We start from the raw sequence: 18,079 nt of genomic DNA, 5'->3' as shown, positions 1-18,079 counted from the left end.
CGACTCGAGGGCACTTAACAACATAACAACATGTTCTGAAATATGTACACACATAAAAGTAGGTATAAAGTCCTTATGTTACAGTACTGTTACAACCATACAGCTATAAAACCACCTTTATATATTAAATATAGATAAAATTAGGATACCAATAAAATTTAAATTAATGCTATTAATTTAATGTCATGTTGCTTTACTGAATCTATATCCCATTTACAACATGAATAAGCCTCATATTCTTTGGAGTCTAGCATCCCTACATTGCCTCAGGCTGCATGATGAATAAAATCTCATACCACTTTTATCCATCAGAATGATCACAAGGCCTCCATTTGCACAGCTCGTTATAGCATCATTAGGTGATCAGTAAGACGTAGGAAGTGAAGAAAAGGGAACATCTAGGATGATTCTAGGTCTTTACTTTTTGGAGTCACTTGATGGATAGTAATCTTTCACTAAGACAGAAATATTTGGATGGGAAGGGGCAGCTAGAGTCATTTTGAAGATGAATTTGTAGTACCTGAGGGACAGCTAGATGGAGATGTCTAGTAAATAATATGGATATATAGATTTGAGCTCATAGTAACAAGCAGGGCCTGAATAGAGGTTTGAGAGATACCACTCTGAAGAATGGTTTCTGAAGCTAAAGTAGAACCTACACAATTAGAGAAGTGGAAGAACCAAAGAAAGAAACATGAGGGGAGCCAAGGAAGAGAATTTTTAAAAGGCAGTATTTAAATTCTACAGAGGCAAAGTAAGGATGGAAATGTATTCTTTGGATTGGCAGGTCATGATCTCTAGGGGAGCAGTTTAAGTGGAGGGCTAAAAAAGAGATAATTAGACTAGTTCTTTAAGAAGTATGGCTATCAAGGAAAGTAGAGAGATAGAGCAAAGCCTGCAAAATGATAGATTATTATTATTTCCAGGCTGAAGTAGAAGACTTATGAGAGGGATTACTTAAATTCTATGAGAAAGGACTTTATTTAGGTCACTTCTTTCTCTTTAGCACCTATCAGAGTGACTGGAACACAGCAAGCACTCAAAAAATATTGAATCCTGTAATCACCAGAATTACTGGTCAGATGAAATCTGGTGAGACTCCCAATACTATGACCCTGGAATACATTCTGTGCCTGGAATAAAACTCACCCCCCCCCCACGAGGGCAGGCTTTCAGCCCAACAGTTAACAAGATGTACATGAAGACCACTCAACCCAGGATTACGCACCCACATACTCTATGATAATACATCCCTTAGAGCAACAGACCATGGGACACCAGAGGACCAACATTCAAACTGAGGAAATGCAGGACAAAAAGGAGTGCATAAATATGAGGTGCACAGGGGGAGGGATTTATGTGCCCATAAAGATCTGACTCTTCCCAGCTTACCTCTTCCCAGAAGAAGGACACAAATGTGTTCCTCTATAGACAGAGGGGAGAGAGAAAGCACAAAAGTGATGATTTTTATTTGTAAACAAAGAGTAGGAAGATGTAGTTCAAACCTGTTGGCCTCTATTTTCTCTGTGAAATAAAAAGGTAAAATAATCAAGAAAAAGGAAATGACGTTGGAAGGCAGTTGTAAAAGTATCCATTAAGAACTGATGAGCAGAACTGAGAGCCTAGATTAAATTAATCTTGGACAGTCCCAGTCTGCATGTCTATGTGATATGTCCAGCTGGTCTCAGTGGATGATTGGCTAGAGCAGAGAAAGTAGATTATGAGAACGACCAAGTAAGAATTTGAAGGGTAAATGCAACAAAGTGAAAGTAGATTGTGGAAAGAGCCATTCAAGTGATCATATGGAGTCTAATTTGGATAAAGGAAATGAAAGTAGGAGAATGCTGGTATATCAAGAGAAGATGGAATGTTCAAGGACTTACTTAAGAGTTTATAATGATATTGAATGAGAAGCAATTTTAGTGGAGCAAAGAAGAAATTTTTAATCACCTTCAACTCCATTACACTTCACAAACCTCTCCAAATGCTGGCTCCTGTTGACTATTCTACTTCTGTAATTTGCTTTTACAATATAAAAACAAGGGACACATTTATTCTAGATTACCTGATTCCTTGTAGTTAAATAAACTTTTGCCCCAGACAAACAGCTTATTAAAAATGGACAATGGAGACTATCCTATTTCACTACTCTATCAAAGGCTTTTGTCCTTCCCCCTGCCACTCTGCATAGTATAAGATAGAGCCAGGAAACAACAGCAGTTAATGACAACAAAAGGCTAATCTAGAGAACAAACAGAGCTCTTGAATACTTAGCATAATACAAAAATTAACCTTATCTTACATTTTTGTTCAAGATACTTTCATTTAGGAAAGTGGAGTTATTTTCTAATAGGAATATACTCTGTTTATATAAGTCAGTCAAACAGCCAGAGGTGATTTATAAAACCTTTTTCTGAAATGTATCCATTTCAGAAACTGAAGAATATCTTCTCTTCAACATTAGGTTCTATTATTAATAGCAAGGAAATCTCTTTTTGATTGGACAGAGTGATGAAAAAGGAAATACAGAACCATTAGAAATATGTTAACCATAATGACTTTACATTCATCTCAGGGGGAACCAAAAACCTGTCCTACCTATAAATCTTCAGAACTTAACAAAAGCCTCTTGTCCTCAGTCATAGACGTCTGATACCTCCACAACCTAGTCCTATGACCCCTCCATCCCCAAAAAACCTCCACAGACTCAATACTACAAGCCAGGGAACATTATGTACAAACAGTATATATAATGGAGTGGTTAGTAAATGTGTGGGGCTTATTATTACCCTTAAGAATGCAAAGAGATGAAAAAATAATGAGCTTCAAGAAAGCTGTAGATACATTTGCAGTCCAAAGATTAAAAGGAAAATGAAGGCAGACAGGTTTGAGCTGTATACTTAGTCTTTTGAGATTAAAGGAAATACTGGCCTAGATAATTAAATCTAGTATCACTTTCATTTCTTATGTTCTTGTTATTTTCATATAAGCTTATAGCCACAAGCAGAATAAAAAGCCCAGAATTGTTAATAAGTCATTATCTCAAAAATACAACTAATACTCCATATATACACATGTAACTCACATAGATACAATTCCCTTTGGTTTAACAGACCAGACTAGTACTTTTTGAGCAATAGGTAATAAAATTGTCTTGAGTTGCAGCCTGATTTTTCTTTTGCTTTCTTTTTAACAAAATAAAGATACTAGAATATATTGCGTATAATAAGTACTCATATAGTAGGTACAATGTGGTAAAATTTTTTTTTTCTGATGTGTGTGTGTGTGTGTATACTGGGATGGAAAACTGTTACTTATTTCTTACTGTGAGTTACAGTCAAAAAAGTTTGAAAGCCATTAGACTATACTACATCACAATCAATGACTTATTCTTAAGGTCTAAATACTTTCTCAAAATTATCTACTTAATCTTTAAGTAGTAGTCCAGTGACAGAGATAAGAATAATTCTAATTCCTTAAAAAAAAAAAAAAAATCTCTTTTGAAAGCCAGAGATCTACAGGAAATTAATTTTGAATCCATTTTGCATATGCTAACTTTAAAAAAAAAATGAACTTAAGATCTGTAATACTGATCCCTTTGAATAAGCATGTCCTTGAAATTAGGAGTTTATTTTAATCCATTTCTACCTATCTAACACTGTGAAACTCATTTTCCTATTTGCTAACCACTAACGAACTTAACTAAGGAGCTCTGGTGGTATATAGCATCTAAAGTGTTTGCTAACCAGAAGGCTGGCAGTTCAAACCCACCAGCTGCTCCATGGATGGACTAGGGGACAATCTACTTCTGTAGAGATTTACTGCCTTGGGAAACCAATGGGGGTAGCTATGAATCAGAACCAACTCAATGGCAGTCAGTTTCGGTTTTTTTGCTTAATGATCCTAACTGAACACATCCACTCACAAGAATTCTCACCTTAAACATATTTTACAATCGAAATTGAGAAGTTATTACTATGGCATCGAGACTTTGCCTCCACGGAGGCAACCTTACTATTACCACTGATAGTCCTATACTTTGAAAACTGGATATACTTCCACTTCTGGGTAGCCTTAGAAACTCTATAAACATACTCAGAGAATCCACTAGGAACTTGAGCTCCAATGATCCAAGTAGGAAAAGTAGTTTATTTACATACCCTTTATATATGCCTAGAAGCTCTGGTGGAGGTGGTCAAAGCCTTTGGCTGCTAACCAATAGGTCGGCAGTTATAATCCACCAGCCACTCCATGGGAGAAAGATGAGGTAGCTTGTTTCCGTAAAGATTTAAAGGCTCAGAAACCCTATGGGGCAATTCTATTCAGTCCTACAGGGTCACTACGAGTTGGAATTGACTCAATGGCAGTGTGTTTAGTTTGGGTTTTGGTATGTATGCCAAGGTAGTCCAGTTGGCTTGCCTCCAAATCCTCAAGTTATGTGGGGTCTCTAGAAATAGCCCATCACACTCAGTCAGTAATATGAAGGAGAGGCAACAAGGGCAAGTTCCCAACTCATAAAAGCAATGCACTATTACTGGGCCGCAAGGAAACTGCTGAAAGACAGAAATATTTACTAAGACTTTACTAGGTTCCTTGCAGTGTATAATAAGGAATTTAGTGTTCTGGGGAGGTAATTATTTCGTACTTAATTAGCAAAAAAAAGAGTCCTGGTGGCACTAAGGTTAAGCACTCAGCTGTAACCTAAAGGCTGGCATTTCAAACCTACCCCAGCAGCTCTGCAGAAGAGAGACCTGACAATCTGCTTTCATAAAGATTGTAGCCAAGAAAACCCTACGGGGCAGTTCTACTCTGTTACATGAGGTCACTATGTGTCACAACTGACTAGATGGCACCCAAAAACACAATCAGCAAACAGTTCTTTCATATACACTTTAACATTTGATCCTAGGAAAAAGGAAGAGAAAGAATATCACTGTTCCTATTTTACAAAGAAGCTCTGGTGACATAGTGCCTAAGGCATTTGACTGCTAACTACAAAGTTGGCAGTTCAAACCCACCAGCCACTCCAAGGACAGAAGAGTGGGCAATTTACTTCCATAAAGATTTGTTGTTGTTGTTGTTGTTGTGTGCCGTCGAGTCGTCCCCGACTCATAGCGACCCCTCCTTGGGTTTCCGAGGCAGTATCACTACGGAAGTAGGATTGCCCAACCTTCCTTCCGAGGAGTGGCTGGTGGGTTTGAACCGCCAGCCTTCTGGTTAGCAGTCAAGTGCTTTAGCCACTATGCTACCAGAGCTCCTCCATAAAGATTTACCACCTCGGAAACCCAAAGGGGGTCACTATGAGTCAGAATCAACTTGATGGCAGGGAGTTTGTTTTTTTGGTTTGGATTTTACAAAAAGGCTGTAATAAAAACACGTTCAACCCTAACAAAGCTAGAAAGTGGTGGAATGAGGTGCTTGTCTTTTAACTCCCAGTCTAGCTGTATCACAGAGCTTCTTTGGAAATACAAGGGGCTGTCATTCTGAAGATGTGAATTCACCAGTCATTAGATTACTTCATTCTTCTTACCTCTATGTAGCTCTGTATGACCACGTTAGCTGCCATCCATCACACTGGTCTAAAACCAAAAACCAAACTCACTGCAGTCCAGTCGGATCCAACTCAACGACCCTTCCTTGGCTTTCCGAGGCAGCATCACTCCGTAAGTAGACTGCCCAATCAATCTTCCTTCCGAGGAGTGGCTGATGGGTTTTTAACAGCCAGCCTTCTGGTTAGCAGTCAAATGCCTTAGGCGCTATACCACCAGAGCAACCATCTTAGTCTAGAAACTCCAATGAAACCTATTCAGCATCAGAGCAACACACAGATGGGTGGTTAGGAACTGAACACAGTTCCCTGCATGGAAGACAAAATCTACCACTGAACTACCAATGCTCCCTGTGACTATACAGATGGTTACTTACATACCTGTAGCAAATTCTTATCCAGGCTGTGAGAAGATATAATAGAAAAATTCATTTATTACTTCTATTTAACAAGTTGAAAGGAGATTACATATATGAATGGCAGTTAAATAACAAAAGGAAACGCTGTTATGGGACTGGGAATCAGGTAAACTGATAAAAATCTACTTAAGTTAGTGGCAGTTTTTATGGTGAGTTAGAATCAACACATGGCAACTGGTTCCTAGTTTAACTGAACCAATAACTGCCATAGCTACCTTACCTGATATATACATATTCTGTCACACATAGAGGTTTTGGAACACCTAAGTTCACAACATGTGTCCATTCAGAATTGATTTTAATGGTTCTGATTTCTCTACATGCATAACTAATACCTTATTTATTTTATACTTACTTATGTTAACAGGCTCTCAAGGACTAGAGAAAGGTAATATAACTTATTATAATATTTTCTAAGACCGCCAGGTTCACAGCTGTGAGTACCACATATACATGGCTTCTTACAGAGTGCCAAATGCTTCAGTCCTTTTACCTAATCTGTTATCGTACTTCTCATGTTCTTGTGACATTTTTAATAGCCTAAGAATAAGATGTTCAACCCACCAGCCACTCCTCCCAAGGAAGGTTGGGCAATGTGTACTGCCTCAGAAACCCAAGGAGGGGTCACTATGAGTTGGGTTTGACTCAGTGGCACATAACAACAACAACAAGAATAAGATACTTATTAACTGTGTGACTCTGGGTGAATTTCTGGGAGCTAAGTTTTGGTTCTCTATGGGGCTATCTACGTCACACAGTAGTGTTATGAAGATCAAATGACATAGTGTTCAGAATGCCTGACACAAAGCACAAGTCCAAAAAAATTACAGCAATTTTTAACGATGATAATTGATAGGATGAATTATTTCACAGTGTTTCCTAGCTTACAACAAAATAAATTCCACTCAGATTAGTAGTTTTAATATATAAAATGAAACCATAAAAGATTAAAAGAAAAACACAGGTATTTATATAACCTTGTTACAGTGAAAAACTTTCTAAACATGCCCTCTTTAGAAAGATTATAAGGGAAACGACTGATAGATGTGCCAACGTTAAAACTTAAAAGAAAATAGCATAAGCTACAACTACTGGTATCATCTTGTCCAGAGCAAAGAAAATCAAAGACACAAGGAAACAGTAAGTCCGAAGGACCACATGAACCACAGCCTCCACTAGCCTAAAACCAGAAGAATTAAATGCCTGGCTAGCAGGATTGAAAGCTCAGATCAGGATCACAATAGAAGGTCCTAGACAGAGTAAAAGAAAAATGTACAAAAAAATTCAAAATCATTTAAAAAAAAATTCTTACTGGTCTGATAGAGCATTGTGGAACTACCAACACTATGACCCTTTGACACCCTTCAAACCTGGAACTGAACCTATTTCCAGAGATTACCTTTCAGCCAAACGATAGACAGCCTACAAGTGAACAGTAACACCAGTGAGGAACATGCTTCTCAGAACAATCAATCATACAAGACCAAAAGGGCATTTGCCAAAAACAAAGTTCATTAGGCAGGAAGGGACAGGAAAGATGGGTGAATGGAAGCAGGGAACCCAGGGAGGATATGGACAGAATGCTAATACATTGAGGGTACTGCAACTAATATCATGAAACAAAATGCACATACACTGTTGAATGGGAAACCAATTTGCTCTATAAATTTTTACCCAAATCAAAATAAAATCTTTAGAAAAAGAAAAGAAGGTTGGTAAGCTCCATGAGGTCAGGACCATTTTTGTACACTTCTATTTTTAAGTGAGATATAGTCACATACCATAAAATTCATCCTTTAAAGAATGCAATTCAGAAGTTTTAGTATATTCACAATATTGTCCCAAATAATTAATTTTAGAAGATTTTCCTCGCCTCAAAAGGAAACTCAATACCTATTAACAATGACTCCCATTCTGCATCCCACCCCTGTCTGAGCCCCAGGCAACAACAACAAAACAAACAGCAAACTAGGAAAGCACTGGTAACAAATGATTAAATGTCATTATCATTAATACATAATGAAAAATTATAAGGGGGGAAAAAAAAAAACACCCCTCATGGGTTAAAGACATGACTGGGCAATTCATAAAAGAACAGAAATATCATACATGTATTTGCAATATATATAGTGTGGTAGTTAAATTTGTACGTCAACTTGGCTGGGCCTGGTTGAGTGGCTGGGCAGCTGGTGGTAGTTATTCCCCCTGATGAGATTGATAATCAACTCCATGGTGGGATATACCACAAGCAGCTGAGTAGCTGCCTTTGGGATGTGGTCTGCTTCCTGTATATAAGGAGAAACCTTGAAGACAGTCTCTAGCTTATGGCACACTTGGACCCTGCATGTAGCCGTGTTGTTGTTGAGCAGCCTGCCATGCTCTGCCTACCTTGGGACTTTAACAATAGACTTAAATTAATGGCCTGCTGTGTGGTTTGGTAACACTGGGACTGTGCCTTTTTACTTGTCAACCTTGGGTTTGTCAGCTTCAGCAGCCAGCAGCTGTCTGAGTGGAGAAACGCCTCTAGCTCCAGTGGGCCAGTAACAGGAGGCAGAGCTGGACCCCAAGGTTGAGGGGCTTTCACCCAGCCCCTAGAGCCTGACACTTTTAACTTGGACTTCTAGCCTCCCGAACTGTAAAAGAATAAACTCCTGTTTGTTAAGGCCATCTCATTTGTGGTATATTCTTGTCAGAGCAGCACTAGGTAACCAGAACATACAGATATGCAAATATGAACTGAAATTGACTTAAAGACAACTAACAACAACAAAATGCATATATATTATATTATCTATAGCCATTTCTCAGAAGGAACAGTGGGCAATCTACTTCCATGGTGATACCAACTTGGAAACCCAAGGAGGGGTTGCTATGAGTCAGATCCGACTCGACAGCAATGAGTTTGGTTGTTTTTTTTTTTTTTTTTTAATAGGTTGATATAGATTCAATCTAACTTGCAATCAAAGACAGTTAAATATTTATGTTTATTAAATTGTCAAAAAAAATTATAACTCAAATCATCTACTTCTGACGAATGTTTGAGAAAACAGACATTCTCTTATTCTACTAGTGAATGTGATAGCCAAAACCTTTCTGGAGGGCAATTTGGCAAATATAAAGCCAAAGCTCTAAAATGTGCACATACCCCTTGACTCAGAAATATAATTTCCAAAAATCTGTCCTAAAGAAGTAATTAACTATTTAGCTAAAAAAATGTTTATCACAACATTGTTTTATAATGCAAAAACCGGAAACAAATGCCCAATAATAGGAAGTAATTATAAATGGTAATAAGCCATAGAATAAATCATCAGGTAATTATTACAAAGAATATTAAAGAAATATATTCACTGGCATTGAAAATCATTCAAGATCTAGTATTTAAATAAGAAAAAAGGTCGTAAAATTGTATATATTACAAAAAGAAAAGAAAACCTACATATATAGGTACATATTCACAATGCTAATAACCAGGTATAAACCAAAAACCAAAATCACTACCAGTGAGTTGGATCTGACTTATAGCGACCACTGGGTTTCCAAGGCAGTATCACTGTGGAAGTAGACTGCCCTATCTTCCTTATAGCGATTCTAGTTTTTCTACAACTAATGTTATTGCTTAAATAATAAACATTTTTTAAACAGGTGAAATCAATATTTATAACATGAAGATCAATCCAGTCCCTCTTTTAAATAATTTACAGCAGTATGTGCAAACTGTTTTAGGTCCACTACTGACCTCCTCTAATTCAGCACTTGTATACTATCTGTGGTGGAAGACCCCTCTTTTTTTGAAATCTTTTTGTTGTTGACATTTTTGCAAAATACAATAAAAAGGAATTAATAGAAATATAAAATTAAAAGGCATTAAAAAAATACAAGCCTTAATTTTTTAAATCAGATCCTAAGCATAGTCATTCTATCAAACTGTTAAAAGAATGTTCCTAAACTCTTCATTTCTGTACATACCTCTTCACTGGCAGGTAACAGCCAACTGACTATGCTTTCAATAACACTGGTAGAAGTGATTAGGAAACTTTTTGCCAGATATTAAATAACTGTACCAAGTAGACTAGATTCTGATCTAGCATCTGAAGACACTTGGCAAAGTAGTATTTAGTTTTTTCCTTATTATGTTTTACTATGTGTGGAGCTCTGGTAGCATAATGCCTAAGGCACTTGACTGCTAACCAGAAGGCTGGCGGTTCAAACCCACCAGCCACTCCTCGGAAGGAAGGTTGGGCAATCCTACTTCCGTAGTGATACTGCCTTGGAAACCCAAGGAGGGGTCCCTATGAGTCGGGACCGACTCGACGGCAAAACAACAACAACAACAACATGTGTACTAGCCTGTAATACTTTCCTAACACTAATATTAGACTTTTTCTAAAACAAAAACAATCTCACATAGGAAAAACATGACTTCTGAGAATTAATAAAATTTTCCAAATCATGGGGAAACAATAGTCGTTAGGGCATCCTGAAGGGGATGTACCAAGTATATGGATTTATCTGTTTGAAATAGAAGCAGCAATGGAAAATACATGTTGGTACTGAGAGTTTAATTGCCTATTTGTTCTCAGGTATAAAGGCATGAAAATGAGATAATCTGCCAGTTCCTTGGCAAAGTAAATATGGTCCATGGGGAAAAGGCTGCGTGACCCTCTGCCATATTACCTGAGGACTCAATGATAGACTTCTTTGGACTCAGGTCAAAGTTCTGAAACTTACAAACATCTTATTTTATGTTAAAATAAAAAGAAGTGATTCTCTGAAAACTGGTAGCTTGGTCTCCAGAAATAAGCCCCATTATCAGTAGCTTATAAAAGCAGATAAAACTAAAAGTGCTCTAGATCAGAAACTGAGGATTCTCAACCAATATTTATATTAATAAAAAAGTATGGGAACATTTTAATTATAACCATGCTTTAAAATTGCTGCAAATTCAATCTATTGGTAGAAAAATGAAGGAGAGGAAAAAAAAAAAAAAAAACAACCTGACACAACACCTTACACATAGTAGGTACTCAATAAAAATTAAATAAACTCTTCAAGCTATCATGTAATGGTAAGGCCAAATGCTTCATTCTTAAATTTTGCTAAATGAAAGACTGGGAGCCAGATCAAACACTCGCTTTAGTTTGAAAGGAACAGAAAGACTGATGCAGGTAAACCAACAAGACAGAATCAGAAACCGAAACTAAAAAGCCTAAAGAGAAACTAAAGTAGGAAATAGTTTCTGAACCAGTCAAGAGGGAAACATAATAGGCAACCTAGTTGAAGTTAGGACTTAATGGGGAAAAAAAAAATTCACTGAAAGCTACGAATGGTGAAATTCAATCCATTATGACAGTTGGAATATTGGATTCTTCTCTCTCTCCACCTCATATAAAGTGTTTTTAGACTGAAATATAATTATGTAAAGTACACAAATCTTAAATGTGAAGCTTGATAAATTTTTACTTATATACACACCCATGTAATCACCATCCTGATCAAGACACAGAACATTTCCAGTGCCACCTCAAGTCAATACTCCCCTTACCTCCTCTCAGCCCACCACAAAAGTAATCACATTCTGACTTCTCTCACCATTGCTCAGTTTTGGTTATTTTTGTATTCCAGAGAAATGGAATCATACATAATATACTCTCATCTGGCTGTTTTGCTTATTAGACTTGTATTTCTGGGACTCATTCATATTTTTGCAGGCACAGGCAGTCTGTTCCTTTTTATTGCTGAGTAGTACTCCACTGCATGGCTATACTATAAATTTGTTTATCCATTTTTCTCTTGATGGACATTTAAGTTGTTTTGAATCTTATGTTATTATGAATAAAGTTGCTATGTATGAGGATTCCCATACAAGTCTTTTGGTGACACAAGCACTCATTTTTCTTGGGTATTTGCCTAGAACTGACAGCTGGGTCACAAATTAAGCATATGGTTAGCTTTATTAGATCCAGTCAGTTTTCTAAAGTGATTTTATCAATTTACGCTCATACTAGCAATGTTTTTGAGTTCTCATAAAATTCTGTACTTTCAGAAAGCTATTTAGTTGAAGAGAAATAAGAGTTTTGGGGCTTGGTATTTGTTTTGTTTTCCTCTTCTAGAGCAGGAGTAAATCACATCACAGGGGCTACAAGATGATTTTGGGTGGCATGGAAAGAAAATAGAGTTTCTATTTTAGTTTCCTATTCTTTTAGCTAAAAAGTAAAATTTACTAGTATCTAATATATGGATCGACACTAATGCCTTACTCAGATTTATGTTAGTGGTCACATTTACTACTTTTGGGTATCCTGTGATTTACTGCTACTTGCATGCACCGAGGTGAGAAAATCCGATTATATTATCTAGTTCTAACGGGATATGTTGTTGTTGTTATGTGCCATCGAGTCAGACCCAACTCAGTGACCCCTCTTTGGGTTTCCGAGGCAGTGCCTAAGGCACTAGACTGCTAACCAGAAAGCTGGCAGTTCAAACCCACCAGCCACTACTCAGAACGAAGGTTGGGCAATCTACTTCTGTAGTGATACTGCCTCAGAAACCCAAGGAGGGGTCACTATGAGTTGAGTCCGACTTGAGGGCAAATAACAACAACAACATCACTACGGAAGTAGATTGCCCAACTTTCCTTCCGAGGAGTGGCTGGTAGATTTGCACCACCAGCCTTCTGGTTATCAGTCAAGTGCCTTAGACACTACGCTACCAAAGCTCACCAAATAAACAAGTAGCTAAAAAGAACCTTACAAAAATAATAGTAATAATGTGAACATAAGTAAAGCATAAGTAAACAACAAGGAACTGGCCAAGCTGACAATTCTATTCTAGAAAATCTCTTTCCAAACCCAAAACACTCACTGCCATTGAGTCAATTCCAACTCATAGCAACCCCCATTGGGCTTCCGAGGCGGAAAATCTTCACATTGCCGGTCTTCCTTACATGGAGTGGGTTTGAACCACCAACCTTATTTATGGTTAGCAGTCAAATGCCTTGGGTACTATGCAACCAGAGCTCCTTAAAACTCTCTTTAGAAGATAAAAATTGTGACTATCTAATCAGATCATAAGAAGTAAAAACATTTCAGAAATCAACACTATTTTAAATATGGATTTAATTTATTACTATCAATGATATACTGACAATAAATTTTTTTAAAAATTATTCATATCATTTTTCATCTCTCCTAGTTTCTGTTTATTTATGTTTAGAATAGTAGTATAAAGTACATGTACATATAATTTTAAAATAAATTTATACATATTAGAGATTCATGCTCAAATATTTTTTACTAATGGTATACAATTAAACGCTTCAGAGACTTATTTTAGAAGTATTTCTTGTTATTAAGCTAGTAAATTCTTAGGCACATAAGAAAGTCTAAATTTAAAAACCATACATAATAAAATGTACTCCATTAGAAATAGTCAGCTGCTATTTAATGTTAAAACAACACATCTAAACAGTAGGAGGGAAGAGGAGGGACAAGAATCAACTGAGATGACGTATTAGGGAAATTTCCCAGGTATTGGTAGGGGTTTGGATAATACTAGTGTACACATTTATCAAACTCACTGAATGCTACATTTAAGGTAAGTAAGATAAATGTATTTCATTCTATGTAAATTTCACTTCAGAAGAAAAAAGGATCTATAAAATATATTAACCTCTATTTAATGGTATTCATGCTTAAATGTTTTAAAGTGATACTGATGTCTGAAACTTACTTTGAAATACATTAAAATAAAATGGACTACTGAATGGACAGAGGAATGGATATATGAACAGATATATGATACAGCAAGTAAAGTGTTAACTGTACAATCTAGATGGTAGATACATGGAGGCTCATAGTACAGTTCTTTTTAACTTTTCTATGTTTGAAATTTTTCCGGAAAAAATCTAGGGGAAATAACATATCTCCTTAAGAGCTGAAAATTGACATAGAAATATTAATAATTAAAAATAATATAACAATAGAGGGAAGTTAGAAATTGAAAGAGAAAAAAAAAAAAAAAGAAACAGTTAAGCATCACTACTTGGTGCTTTTACATACAATTTATCTGTGTGGTGAGAATTATCCCTATTTTACCAACGAGTAAACTAAAACATAGTATTACAGAATATGCCCCAAATCATACAGTGTAAAGTAGAGTCAGGAGTTGAGTTAACTTGTTCAAATGTTCTAGACGTATAAATTCTCTTGGCCCACAATCCTCACAAGTGGCAGCTTAGGCCAGGACCCTAGAACAAAGAACTCACTTCTTTCTAGGATGGACCAGCTCTGTTAGAAAGCTCCTCCTGTATCATGAATTAAATCTCTTTCCTGTTTTTCTCCTCCTAAATTTGATTCCTTGGGGGCATGTAGAATCTAATCCATATGACTGCCTTTTATACCAAGTAACAGTATTTGAAATTTGAATAAATAGGATTTTTTTTCCAATTGATATTTTATAACATCATCATTTACAAAGCTATAGTTGGGTGTAAAATGGGGATAATGCCTCACAGAGTTGGGATGAAAATAAAGTAAGAAAATGCATGAAGCACACAGCACAGTAACTAAAAAAGAGTAGCCATTCAAGTATCTTCTTCACTTTCTAGCCTTTATACTTTCCATACAAATTGCAAAATGCCACTCACTATAAAATAATCACCCTGCTGAGTTTATGCTAAGTGTGAATTATTGTTGTTGTTGTTATGTACCGTCGAGTCAGCCCTGACTCATAGCAACCCCTCTTTGGGTTTCCGTGGCAGTATCACTACAGAATGTAGGATTGCCCAACCTTCCTTCCGAGGAGTGGCTGGTGGGTTTGAACCGCCAGCCGTCTGGTTAGCAGGCAAGTGTCTTAGCCACTATGCTACCAGAGCTCCCTAAGTGTGAATAGACATAGAATTTCCAGATTTTGTTTCATTTCATTTTCCAATTTGCCTAAAGAACTGAAACTAGAATTTCAACTATAACTAGATTAACAACTAGGACCATTTCTTTTTCTTTCTTTTTTTTTCGGAGGGCTTGAATTCTGTTCTCTAGTTGATTTAGGTTTTTTTTTTTTTTTAAATAATATTTTATTGAGTTTTTGGTAGAAGTTTACAAAGCAAATTTGGTTCCCATTTTACAATTTCCACACAAATTGTTCAGTGACATTTGTTACTTTCATCACAACCTATCAACATTCTCCTTAACTGTGTTCTGTTTGTTCCATATCCAAGACTCTAGTTTCCCTGCCCCCTTATCTTTTCATCTTTGCATTTGATAATTGTTGATCTTTTGGTCTCATACTGATTTTTTTTAAGTAGAGCACCAATCTTATGGGTTAATACCTTTATTTTGTGTGCCACTGTGCTATTTTACTAGAAGGTGATCTTAAGAGACAGCTCGATTCTAGGTTTAAAGTGTCTCAGGGCAATAGTCTCAAGGAGCCTCCTGTTTTCTACTGTTCTAAATTATCTGGCTTTTTCTTTTTTAAATTAAGAACTTGAGGTCTGCTCCACACTTTTCTCCCATTCTACCCAGGACCACTTATTGTGACCCCACTTAGAACGGTCAGTGATGGTAGCTAAACACCATCTAGCTCTACTGGTCTCAGGGTAGATGAGGTTAGGGCTCATATAGACTTGTTTCTTCTCTGAACTTTCGATTAACTTCTTACTGTTTTGCTCCTGGTGAGTAAAAACCTGTATTGCAAGCTTTTAAGATCCCAGATGCTACTCACTTTGTTAGGATGCAGATCATATGATTTTTGTGAACTATGATATGCCAATTGACTGAGCTGTGCCATGACACTATGTAACCAGGACCACTTCTAGAAGCAGCACTTTTCTTACTACAGGTGGCCAACCTGTATGAGCAATATGTTAATGAACTTTTAAGTCTATTTTCTTTTTGCCTTTCAGAGGGCATTTTTCAAAGGTGAGATTAAATAAAGTCATTATACTATGAGGAAACGACCAACTGATTCACTTTTGAATACACAAATTGGTATGTGTATATAATATATATATATAGATGGAAAGATACAATAAAGCAGTATTTCTTACTTTAAAAATATATAGAGATTTCCTAAAGGATTCCTAAAGTTACAAATCTGTCCCTTTAAGCAGAATAGTATTATAGTATGAAAAATAACCAGTTACTCAACCATGAAAACTGCCTCATTTAAAGACAACCTACAGTTCACACATTGAAAAAAGTTATTTTCACAGCTTAATACAATCAGAATGAGTATTTTTTCAAATTGAAATTTGAGGTTGTTAAATGTTGGAATAATTCTAGAGATGATCATTTTATAGTTGCAGAAATAGATATTCAGCCAGCTGAAATGATTAGCCAGCCTGTAACAGAGCCTGAAGGAGACACTAGATCCCCCAACTCCTAGCCAAGTGCTCTTTCCACTCTACAATTATTTCTTCCAAAAGAAATATAAAGCACAGTGATCATGTCCATCCATTACTTCAACTTCACTAAATTTCAGTCTGTCTGCCCATGATGTCACTTCCTTTTGTGAATGTGTGTTTTGAGGGGGGTGTGTGTGTTGGGGTGGAGGATCTGGTTATCTTCATTTGACTATAATACAACATTTTAGAGCCACATTCTATGCTATTTTTTTTCCATGCCTATTTCTGTCCCTCAAGAACAGCATTAGTCTCTAAAATGCTCTAATCCTCCTTTTCACTGTATTTATTTCAAGTAATCAATTGCTATTACAAAATTTTAAAATAAAAAGGATTTGTTTTTAAACACAATGGTCACACAACGTGTTATATCCTTCCTCACTCAAAGACAATAAACATTTTAATGCTATGTACTACATGCAAATGCTTTCTAGAGAAAGAGTAAAGCGACAACCTTGATAGAGGCAGAGCTACTGTGGACTGTGGTGGAAGGCCAAGGTTAAGGTTCGGGATCCGACTTAAAACAAATATGGAGGTGAAAAGGCATGAGGTGCTTGCTGGACCCAAGAGTCAATGCCAAACTGCAAGCTTCTGACAATTTGGTGTCTGTTTAAAACAACAACTGGTACTAGGGAGGTACGTACCCCATGACAATGATAGGGCACGAGACGCACCCAGAATCGTTCTCACGGAAAACTCAACAAGTCTGGATGGCGAAAGATGCACCAATAGATGGATGAATGACTGCGAAGAGGCTACTGCTGGCCTCGGAATGACCATTACCCCATTCCAGAATTTACTGCCACCGTTAGGAGCCAGTTCGTGGACAGCCAAAAGCACTGCGCTCACCTACCTGCCCCGACGTTCACCCAGGACCCGGGGTATCTACCAATGACCCTACCTAATCCCGATGCCTACCCACCCTAGGCCCGCTTCCCAGTGGCGCCGGTTCCCCCGTCACCACTGGCTTCCCAGAAAGAAGGGAATGTCGGGCCTGCGGGGGCCGGACCCGCCTTCGAAGGTGGGCGGAAGGATGGCCGCACTCGTGGGTACGGGCGCGGCCGGGAACCTTCGTCTCCAGCCCCGGCCTCGTCTTCTCTGCGCAGCGGCGGCCCGCGCCCTCAGCCCTCGCAGTGGCCAGCCAGGAGCAGCGGGTTCCGGGGCTGAGGCGATGGTGAAAAGGGGCGGGCGCGCCATCATGAACGGGAAAATGGTGGGCGGGCGGGCCCGCGCGCGGCCGCCGTACTCACCCGGGCCGGCCAGTGCGGGTAGCCTTTCATCTTGGCGAAGACCAGGTCGCCCGCCTTGTACTCGCGGGGCCGCGGACGCGCCATCCCGGCCGCTCCCCTTCCTGGTCGTCCTTGGTCGCCGCCGAAGATGCCGGGAGGCCGACCCTCCGCGGGCCGACGGCCTGCGCCGCGCTCCCCACGGGCCTCGAGCTTCACGGGCGGGCTGGCGAGCGGCCGCTCCGACGATGGGAAGCGGCGAGGCGGCAGCTGAGGCGAAGGGTGGGCGGGGGGCACAGCAGGCCCGGCAAATCACCGCCCGACAGTGGGGGAGGGGAGCCCCCGGCCGTTCGGCGCTCGTCAGCGTCCGGCCGCGCAGAGGTTCCCGCTGCCGCCGCCGCCGCGCGCTGCTTACAGGCGCCGCGTCGCCTGCTTCATGCTGCCGCCACGGGCCTTCTTCGGCTCCAGGAGCGGCGCGAGCGCCGGG

The 18,079-nt window shown here is 38.5% G+C and overlaps 1 protein-coding gene across 1 annotated transcript in view; it reads right to left on the bottom strand.

Moving 5' to 3' along the window:
- Positions 1–17,700, bottom strand: part of HDGFL3 (HDGF like 3) — an 86,884-nt gene extending 69,184 nt beyond the window's left edge. Inside the window, exon 1 of the mRNA XM_042781553.1 lies at positions 17,617–17,700. Coding sequence (XP_042637487.1) covers positions 17,617–17,700 — 84 coding nt within the window. The remainder of the gene's footprint in view (positions 1–17,616) is intronic.
- Positions 17,701–18,079: the final 379 nt, after the last annotated feature.

The sequence above is a fragment of the Orycteropus afer genome, unplaced genomic scaffold (genome assembly GCF_000298275.1).
Source record: "Orycteropus afer afer isolate SDZICR_OR568_19922 unplaced genomic scaffold, OryAfe1.0 scaffold00132, whole genome shotgun sequence".
Classification (NCBI taxonomy): domain Eukaryota; kingdom Metazoa; phylum Chordata; class Mammalia; order Tubulidentata; family Orycteropodidae; genus Orycteropus; species Orycteropus afer.
The sequence above is the reverse complement of the archived record's forward strand: the minus strand, read 5'-3'. Positions and strand labels throughout refer to the sequence as shown.